Genomic DNA, 10,959 nt, shown 5'->3' on the forward strand with positions numbered 1-10,959 from the left:
GAATGGGAAGGAAATAAGAAAGTGATTCTCTCAAAATGGCAGAAATAATGAAGGCTTGCGACTCTTTCAAAAGGTAATAATTATGAAAGGTTGTGGCTCTCTCAAAGGGCAGAAATAATGTAGGGTTGTGACTTTCAAAAGGTGATAATTATGAAGGTTGTGACCACTGCAAAGGGCAGACATGATGAAGAGGTGTGACTCTGTCTCACCTGAAGATATAAGAGGCAGGACAAATTGAATTAGAGATGGGGAGAAAAGAGGAAGGGAATAAAGGAAGCAGCATTTAATCTATAATCAGAAGTGTAGATCTGATTTGAATGATAAGGCAAGCATTGAGGAGATATGATCCTTAAAATGGGTGTCACTTTTCAAAGGGATGTGTCTCCTCAATAAAGTACGGAAGTATGGAAGGAATCGGGCAATCAAAGAAGAGAAGAAGTACTCATACATCAAACAAGATCAAGTATAGCAATCAGAACAGAAAATATTATATTTAACTTGCACTCATTTGAAAGGAAATAGTTAGATCAAATCATCAACAATCATATACAGCAATCTGGTATTCTAAAGCATCAATCTATTTGTAACCCAACAAGCAATCATGTAAAGAAGGGAAGGAGATGTAAGGAAGGGGAGCAGATACGAGATCACCATCTAGGTAGGCCACCCCACGATGGATGTCCAATGTGCCTGCCACTGGGGGCCAAGAGGGTGAGTGTCTGCTCTTGGGCTTAGTGTGAGGATTGCTTCGGGTTAACCTATCATGCTCCCTCATTCAAACCCTATTGTGATTGAATACTAAAACTGAATGTAGATGTGGTGACATCAATATGGAGGGAAGAGACAAGCATGCCACTAGGTAGACCATGCCATGATGGCTGTCCAATGTGCATGCCACTTGGGGCCAAGGGGGATGATATATCTGATCTTTGGCTTAGTGTGAGGATTGCTTTGGGCCAACCTATCATGCTCCTGCACTCAAACCTATTGTGATAAATATAGCTGTTACGATAATTATACTTATATGTGTGATTACTAACCCTAATATAATGAATTGATCTTATAAATTATATTTCAAATATTATCTAACATGGCTGCAGGATCTCAACCAGATCTATCTTGATAAAGACATTTTATTGGTAAATGTATGATCCCTAACTATCTTACATTTCTTATTTTAATGAAATTTGTGATTTTAGGGCAAAATATAGGGCATTTACAAAAGGGGACATTACAATTGGTATCAAAGCATCGTTCCTGTCACCCTGCGGGGTAAAGATAAATAAATGGATGCATTCTAGTCAATGAGGACGGATCTATTAACTCAGTCCAAATGTATGACAATGACTAAATGACAATGGCAAGACAAAATTTATTGCATTTAGGGTCATAGATGTGTGTCTTGGTTCTAATCCTCATCTTAATATAAATTCTTGTTCTCCTTGTTGAAAATAATTGGGACACCCCTTTTGGTAGTAACGACAAAACATATCTTGGTTTAAATTTGCAAGTTGAGTTAATACCAGAGTTGTGCAGAAGAAGGTAAATATATCCCATGGAGGATCCAAGGATGACAAATCTCCAAGGGTTACTCTAGGGACCCTCACATTGAAAAGATTTGGGTAAAACTGTCATTGCTTGAGGACATGCAATCTTGTGTGGGGTGGATTGTAATGTCTCTTTTCTGAAATAGAATTTAATAATAAATAATTTTAATTAAATTAAAAATAAATAAATAAATATAATATACTATAATTACAAGTAAATTATGTTAAATGAAAAGAAGAGGCATGCTATGAAGAGTTGTGGCTTCCTCAAACATGAGATATAAAAGGGAGAAAAGTTCATTTGAAAGAGGACAAGGGGGAAGGGGAAAAGGAATGGAGCATAGTAATTTATGGAAAGGCAAATCAAAGAAAGAGGATTGGGAAGAAAATAAGGAAGTGATTTTCTCAATAGGGCAAAAATAATGAAGGGTTGTGGCTCTTTCAAAGATAATAATTATGAAAGTTGTTGCAAAGGGCAGACATGATGAGGAGGTTTGACTCCTCACTTTAAGATATAAGAGGGAGGACAAATTGAATTAGAGAGGGGGAGAAAAGAGGAAGGGGATAAAAGGAAGCAGCATTTAATCTATAATCAAAAGTGCAGATCTGATTTGAATGATAAGGCAAGCAATGAGGAGATATGATCCCTAAAATAGGCATCTCTTTTCAAAGGGATGTGTCTCCTCAATAAAGTATGAAAGTATAAAAGGAATCAGGCAATCGAAGAAGAGCAGAAGTTCTCATACATCAACAAGATCAAGGATAGAAATCAGAATAGAAAATATTATATGTAATCTGCACTCATCTGAAAAGAAACAGTTAGATCAAATCATCAGCAATCTGGTATCCTAAAACATCAATCTATTTGTAACCCGGCAAGCAATCATGTAGAGAAGGGAAGGAGATGTAAGGAAGGGGAGCAGATATGAGATTACCATCTAGGTAGGCCACCCCATGATGAATGTCCAATGTGCTTGCCACTTGGGGCCAAGAGGGTGAGTGTCCACTCTTGGGCTTAGTGTGAGGATTGCTTCGGGCCTACCTATCATGCTCCCTCATTGAAACCCAATTGTGATTGAATGCTAAAAATGAATATAGACGTGGTGACATCAATAGGGAGGGAAGAGACAAGCATCCCACTAGGTAGACCACCCCATGAAGGATGTCCAATGTGCTTGACACTTGGGGCCAAGGGGGATGATATATTTGCTCTTGCGCTTAGTGTGAGGATTGCTTTAGGCCAACCTATCATGCTTCCGCATTCAAACCTATAATAATGAATATAGTTGTGTTGATAATTATACTCATACATGTGATTACTAACCCTAATAGAATGAATTTATGTTATAAGTTATATTTCAAATATTAGCTAACATGGTTGCTGGATCTCAACTAGATTTATCTTGATAAAGACTATTTATTGGTAAAAGTATGATTCCTAACTATTGTACATTTCTTATTTTGATGGAATTTGTGATTTTAGGGCAAAAACTTGGGCATTTAGAAAAGGGGACATTACAACACATGAATTCCAAGGACAATCTTAGAATCGTAATTAGAAGACTTGGACTCGACAAGGCACTTTGACTTGGCCAAGACTTAGGAAAGTGAAAAAACCATGAAACATGAATATTTTTAAGTATTTAAAATTATTATTATGTACCCTTTAATAAATAAACTTTAAAGATGCAATATAATAATCAAATAGAAGCTTCATTGATCTCACACAAGTATACATTTCTCACGAGTATAAAAGTAGATTTGAGTTGAAGGAACCAACATTTTTAAAGATATAAATATTGTCAAGTGTTTTAGGTGTACAAAACTCGTTGTCATAAACAAAAATCACGAGGAGTCATGAGCTCATATCCTTCAACCAGTGTTCCACGGGCGTTGGGGAGGGGGGGACGCGGGGACACGTTTCCGGGACGAGGGGACCAAGGGCCTAAGTTTGGGGGCGGCGGGGTGGTGGTGCTGATATAGTTATACATATACTTATAGTACTTGAAAAAATAGTTTTGAAAAGATGTATGATAGTATTACAGTATAAGAATTACATTTCAAATGAGACTAGGAAATTTGAAATACTAAATCTAAATACCAAGATTTTTTCAATGCTAATTGTGTTGTTATATGGAGCCTAACCAGACTCGGAGGTTAAATTTTCCCTACTTCTATCAGCGCAGTTTCCCCCTATATTTTTCAACGAGGGTTTGGGGGCAGCGCCCCCCAAGTTGGGGTCAAGTTGGGGTCAAGGGGCCCACGTCCAATTAGGGTTACCCCTTAACCCCCCCAAAAGTCACATGTTTTTTAAAAACTGCTTTTTTGGTTAGCTTTGACGTGGGAACGCGGGAGACGCCTGGGCGTCTCCCCGTCCCTCGAGAGACTGGGAGACGTCTCCACGTCTCCCTGGGAGACGCGGAGACGTCTCTGCGTCCCGGTGGCGCTTGGGTGGCGGTGGTAGGACAGCGGGGGACATTGCGTCCCCGTCCCCCCATCCCCGAGATGTTTCTGATGGGGGGACGCACCCAAAAAAGGGGAGGACGCGTCCCCGTGGAACACTGCCTTCAACCCAATAGTTCTAGCTCTGTCTGGAGTCATGTGTTGATTTTATACTTTCAGTTTAATGTAAAACTTAGAAATTAGAATTTAGTTTCTAATTAATTTGTTTATTGTAAAATTTAGAGATTTCTAGATCTAGGCATAGCATAGAAATGAACAAATAAGAACAAAACACAATTACCCTGGGAAAACCTCCTAGGAGGAAAAACCCAGCCAGAAAAGATCCTCAGATCTGATTATGGATTATATTCATATAATGATTACAACACTCATCTCAAGTACTTGAAGATGTCTGAATGTCTGCTCTTAAGGCTGATGAAATCAACAACAGATCTGCACTTTCATGAGCATCAGGTCTGCCCCTTGAACACACCAACCAGTACTTAGGCTCATACCCTAGATCTGCACTTTTACTTGAGACTGGGCTGCAACTTTAGCGCCTTGATTCTGGAATAGTTCGCCTTCCTTTATGATGGTATTTGCCCTTAATGTTAGCACCTTCGATGGCAGAGATAATTCTGATTATTCCTTCTTCAAACTTCGCATTTAGGCAGATGTATAATTCACACCATTAGCAGATGTATAATTCGCATCATTAGCAGATGTATATTTCGCATGAGGGATGTATTGATTGTGTGTTTGAATGAGGTAAAGATGACTTTATTTATATGGTGCAAGATCTAGGAATGTCGGCTTATGATAAATTAATAACCTTTAATTTATTTATGTCTCTTTTACCGAAATGCTTCATAGGGTCAGCCCTATTCATGGGAGCACGTTACCTTGAATGTAGCATGAGGTTTTAGAGGTGCCGTGAGAGAGGGCATACGTTGAAGAAGGGGCTGGCCCCTTGGGCGGATTCAATGTTGCCCAAGGCAATTGGAATCCGCCATTCCCTAATTACAATCAACATCATGTGCTTCTATCTTAGACAAGTCTGCAAATTCTGCCACATGCTTAGGAGCATTACTTAGGATAGGGTTTCACTTAGCAAACTATAAGTAAAGTGTAAATTATAAACGAGGAATTTAATTCGAAAAAATCAAAAAGTCGAAAGAACAAAAAAATATTGCTCTTCCATCCAACATGGTCGAAAAAGATTTTCATTTCTTGTTTTTTAAGTAGGGATTTGGGGGTAGCACCACTAGCGGGTGCAAGGGGCAGTGCCTCTTGTGGGAGAATTGGGGCAACACCCCTTGTGGGGTTGAGGGGTGAAGCCCTTGCCACCAAGCCCAAATTAAATCCTTTAAAACTATAGACTATCATGGCACATGCCATTTTTCACAATTTTATCCCTTTTAATTATCCTCCAAACATCCTCCAAACTCTTAAAAAAATGCTCGACTTTCATGCTTTTACGTTAAAGAATTTTCAAATTTTCATGCTTTTTTTCTTAATTTTTGTGGACCTGGCCAAGTCTACATGTTGGGACTTGTCAAGTCTGGTAATTCTAATTAGATTCGTTGGGTAGTTGGGTCACAAGTCCACTGGCCTCAGATTAGTCTACTTGGCTTGGGACTCACCAAGTCTAGGAAAGTCCTAGCCAGTCTTGTGACTATGCTTAGAATGAACAGAAAATAATGACTCCCTACAAACAGCAATATTGTACTCGTCACAGGCATCCGTGTTGCTTATTCAAATAAGGAAGTCATGTAAATTCATATAACCTTAAAAACTATTTTTTTGTAAAAATTATACAGTTAAAGTTAAGAAACACTACTGCTCTTTATTATGGTTTGTTATTTTGGTTAGACTATATATATGAAAAGGTTTTTCATGGTTAAAATGTTAAGTTTTAGTTGTTTCTGGCTGCCCTTTTGACCTTTGGCTGCTTTCTACTATATTATTCTCTTATTTTGTCCGACTCGACTTGAGTTTTTTTTCTCTTGGAAATTTTTATGGTGATGCTGGAATTTGGAAGAGGTGAGAAAAGTAAAATGAAATCTTAAGTATGAGAAAAAAGAGTAGACAAGACATATTTCTCGTCTAGTTGAAGTGTTTCTTAATGCTTTGTGCCAAGCTTTAAAAAAACTTAGTGTATTCAGCTATCTCACGAATACTCGCACGTCGGAAACGGCGGTGGGTTACTCATGATTTAACTTAGTGCCGGGTTTTTCAAGAAACTCGTGATTTTTTGAAAAAAAATGCCATTAATCACCATAAATCGATGAAAAAATGGGTCAAACAAAAACAGAGAAGCTTATACACGAAAACCTAATTTATTTAATCATTTGTAGCCGCCACGATAGGGCTTTTTTTCTTGACATGCGAGTCACTATCATAGCATCATAAGTTTTGAGTATTGAATTTTAGTTTTAAATTTTATTGTTAACCTTGTGACAAGCTTTATAAACTATAATTTAATTTATGTTGTCATAAACTTATAATTTATAAACTATAATTGATAACCTTATATAACTTATAATTTATGCGAGTTACTATCATAGCATCATAAGTTTTGAGTATTGAATTTTAGTTTTAAATTTTATTGTTAACCTTGTGACAAGCTTTATAAACTATAATTTTATTGTTGTGACAAGCTTTATAAACTATAATTGATTTTTGTTAAAAAACTTCATTTTAAATATTTCATATATTTAATATAATATTACTTTTAATAATAACATCTAATAAATTAAAATTAAAATTTTTGTAAGAATATTTGATTTAGATTTGTAATAATTAATATATAAAAATTTAATAAATTTAAATTTAATTAAATAAATATAGTATTACTCTTTTTGATAATTGTGTAAATATTTATATTTTTTAAAAATCAAATTTCTCTAAAGTGAATTTAATAATTAATATTTCATAACTTGTTATTTTGGTCTATGACATGTATTTAACTCAAACTTTGATTTATACACGATGGATTCAGTGTATGTGTGTTTTTTAAGACTATTTTAAGAAATTATATATTTTCAAATGTTTGATAAATTTGCGAGTTATTGCCAATTTTTTCCTTAGTTAATCTGTTTCTGAAGCTGCTTCTTTTTATTGCATTTGTGCTTCCTTTTTGTATTGCTATTTATGGCTTGTGTTAAAGTAAGTTCTAGATGAGTTAGTGGTTAGGTGGTTAGTGCTTGGTATACAATCCAGTATCGAGAGACTAGAAGACAGTGCTGCATCCCAAATCCCAGTAAGATGTACTTGGGTTTGATTTCAGTTCATCAAATGTGGGAATACACAAGATCACCTAATTAGACATGCATATGATATATCTAAAAATATTATGGTATAGTGTATTGGCATAGGCTGTAATATGCACTCATACAAATACGTGGCTGTAGATAGCACATCTGGGCATTGAATGTGTAAGAGTTTCAAATGATAGTCCCATTGTTTTTTTCCTTAGAATTGCTGAAAGTTGTTCACTTAATAATAATGTTTAGTATCATTGTTTTCAGTGGTCTCGGTCACCTGTGTTAACCTACCGTCTTCATCTGTAATTAACTATTTAGAATACAAATGCAAGCATACTATTTGAAATGTGAGGATAGAGATCAAACATTAAGGTTAGTGTATGAGGGGTTTATGATGTGTCCTTTAGAGCTAAGATATTTTTAATGCTAACTTTGTTTAGATAAATGTCAGTTGCACACAATAATGTGTATGATGGCGGCAATGTATATGTTTTATATTTTGTATAAGAAGTGCATTATGACCACAGAATACCTGATGTTATCAATAGTTTATAGCATGAAAACACATTTTTCTGCAAGAGACTATCATGAAACTTCGATCTGTGCTACAATATTATCCCACTTGCATCACTGTAAACTAACATCTCGTGTATGATTGATTCTTTGATGTGCACGGACACAGTTACTAAAATAGCATTATTTTGTGCTCTTTATAAGTTGTGAATGGAAAATATTGACCTTTCAGGGTTTACCTAAATCTTAGACTTATGGATCATTTGTACCAAAAAATCTTTGGATGTTCATGTTTATTATCCTGAAATTATTCAGATTTAAACGCAAGTATAAAGTGAGGAAACAGTCACGGTATAACATAGCACCTCTGGAGAGCTAAGTCACAAGGTTCGAATTCGAATTCGAATTCGACAGCCATGAAATTCGGATGAAATTCGACAAGGGAAAAATTCGAAAAAAAATTCGGATAAAATTCGCCTTCTATAATTTTGTTTATTTTTAAATATATGCATACTTCTAATAAATTATCAGACTAGCGACCCTTGTTGGGGAAAATCTGAGGGCAACCCAGCAGTTGCATACAAAGCATATACAAAGAATACCCATGACCCAATAGATACAAAGCATATACAAAGAATACCCACGACCAGCTGAGTTGTGTTTAGAGGCGGATAGCAGTGCTTTATAGAGGAAATTCGATTAAATTCGATTTTTTTTATAGAAGTTTGAAATTCAATTAAATTCGAACCTCATACATGAAAATCGCTGTATCCTGTGACTTAGCTGGAGAGCAAAGAACCAGTTTGTCTTATGGCTGCAATAATCTACTAGTATAGCGTAGCTTTCTACTATAAAATTTAAGATGCAGGTTTCTATTGCTTTTCTTTATCATGATACTAGTTTATTTGCTAGCTATACACGGTTTGATATCAAATAAGAACTGAAACTCTTTCCAAGTATTTAATCATAATGCTGTTTTTATACAGGTAGATGTTACTTTCCCAATTCAATTTGTTCTGGCATTGTTGTTTCTTATTATATTTCTCTGTCTACATGAATGCAGAACCTGATCTAAAAGCAGAAGAAATGAAAGGCTTGAGAAGATTGAAACAAAAGTATCAAAATTGGCAGAAAGACTTTCAGTTGTACCAAAATTATTTAAGGGAAAATCTTTACCACTGTCCCTAGATTCAAGTCATAGTTTCAATCAAAATTGATTACATTGTTTTCCACGAGGAGATAAGTTGTAGTGAATTCTGCAATAGTTCTATAAGTGAAGACTATTGCTGCTGGTACGATATTGTTTTGTATAATTACTGCACTTTGAGGTATAAGTTTGTCTCCTTTTTGGGCTTATACATTATTATATAGTCACTGGTTAGAAGTGCACCAGAAATTTTGTTCTTCTGGCACTGGCAAAAAGACGCCTACCTGAGAAATCACTAAGCGGTCATGTCAACATGTTTCTCTTTTATTGTATGAACATTCTTTATTAATATTACAATAATCACTGTTGGCTTCTCATTATGCCCATATTTGTTTCAAAGTCAATCTTTCGTTAAGCCATGCTTACAAGTTATTCAAAATATCAGTCTGAATACACATTGTTTTGAAAACATCCCCTATGTATGTTATTTTTTAACAATGTTATATTCTAACTCTCTAGTTACAATTTATTCTGTGCATATGAGGACTCCAATTGCTTGCATGTTATGGACTGTAACATTCAATGTGAATGATTTGCTTCTAAGAGTGCCCAAAAATGTTGCAAGGAGTTTGGAATCCATTATCCTTGTTTGGACCCAATTTAATATTTAAATTTTAAATGAAGTGAGAATTGTCAGTAGGGTGGGTAATATTGCATAGAAACAATATATCATGATCAGTTTAGTTTAACAACCATCGACATCAAAACTAGCTTCCATAGCTTGAGGCAAGGACAAGAAATACCACTATAGAATCGGTTATTGGCAGCTCAAAAACCTAAACAAGGGAGTTGTTGACTTACCCTCCTAAATGCCTAGAGATACACGTCGAGGTGGTCAAAGTTCCATTTCATTACCAAGAAACCAGGACACTTGCGCATTTGCAAGTAGGGGTGGTTTGCCAGGTTTGGATTAATGTAGTGCAAGGCTTGATGCCATTTTGCATAACTATGTAATTTAAAGTAAGGATTTTCGTTAGTCTAACAAAGTGGAATTCCACTAAGATGCTATTGCACATATAATTATAGGTGATTGTTGAGTTTGTGTACATATAACCTTTCGGTCATGTAGTTTGTCTTAGTTCATTGTGTACTCATTCCTAAGATACCATTTGAGCAAGACAAAGTATGTAGGGTAGTGCTAGGGTTATAAGAGGAGGAAGAGTGGTTCGTAATGCAAACGCCTTAGGGCCATAGACAACACACAAAGAAGAATCAAATTGGTTCCAAGGTGATCCGAATGCTTTGAGGTCATAAACAATTAAAAGTATCCACTCTATGAAGCAAACATGTTTACTTTAGATGAAATTATACCATGGAACGACGTATGCAAATGAGTTCATGCCTAGTTGAGCCTTTCTAGAAGACAAATTAACAAACTCTAGCAGATTCAAGGAAACCCAAACACTTGGAACTTTGTAAGACCTTTTTGAATGGAATCTTTGTTTCACCTATTTGTTGAGCTTTGTGTACATATACTCTTGGGGTCATATGATTTGTCTTAGTTCATTGTTTGGAAGTCATACGTTTATGATCATATGAGTGTATTAGTAGAAGGAAGAAGAAGGAGAAGAAACTACTTTAATGTCCACGAGGCTAAATATAACCTATGGGACAGATCCTTTCACAAACCAACTTCTGCATTTCAACTTTTTTCTTGTTCAGAATGATGATGAAAATGCCTAACTTCTCCACACACCTTTCACTGAATAGATTGCCCCAAGAATTGGCTTCCAAAGTGCTTTCAAAACTGTGTGGCTTTGAAAGCATCACACTCAAGAATGAAGTGTTTTTTTGTTTCAACTTTACCTAAGTGTAGAAAATGCACTCTCTTTCCTCCCAAACTTCTTTTGGTCTTTTCCAATGCCCAGTTTCACAACGAAGTTGATGAGAATTAGTTCTTAATTGAGCAATGAGGATTTTGGTTTTCCATGATATGTGGGCCCCTATGTATGCTTTTTGAAGATGGTTACGAGAGGGATTAAAC

General features: G+C 35.8%; 1 protein-coding gene across 4 annotated transcripts in view; it reads left to right on the forward strand.

Annotated features, from left to right (window-relative positions):
• Positions 1-9,292, forward strand: part of LOC131064178 (uncharacterized) — a 142,156-nt gene extending 132,864 nt beyond the window's left edge. For all 4 annotated transcript variants that reach the window (XM_057998252.2, XM_057998334.2, XM_057998405.2 and 1 more), the window contains one exon: positions 8,832-9,292. In XM_057998252.2, coding sequence (XP_057854235.2) covers positions 8,832-8,956 — 125 coding nt within the window. In that variant the 3' untranslated portion in view covers positions 8,957-9,292. The remainder of the gene's footprint in view (positions 1-8,831) is intronic.
• The last annotated feature ends 1,667 nt before the right edge of the window (positions 9,293-10,959 follow it).

This window comes from Cryptomeria japonica, chromosome 4 (genome assembly GCF_030272615.1).
Source record: "Cryptomeria japonica chromosome 4, Sugi_1.0, whole genome shotgun sequence".
Classification (NCBI taxonomy): domain Eukaryota; kingdom Viridiplantae; phylum Streptophyta; class Pinopsida; order Cupressales; family Cupressaceae; genus Cryptomeria; species Cryptomeria japonica.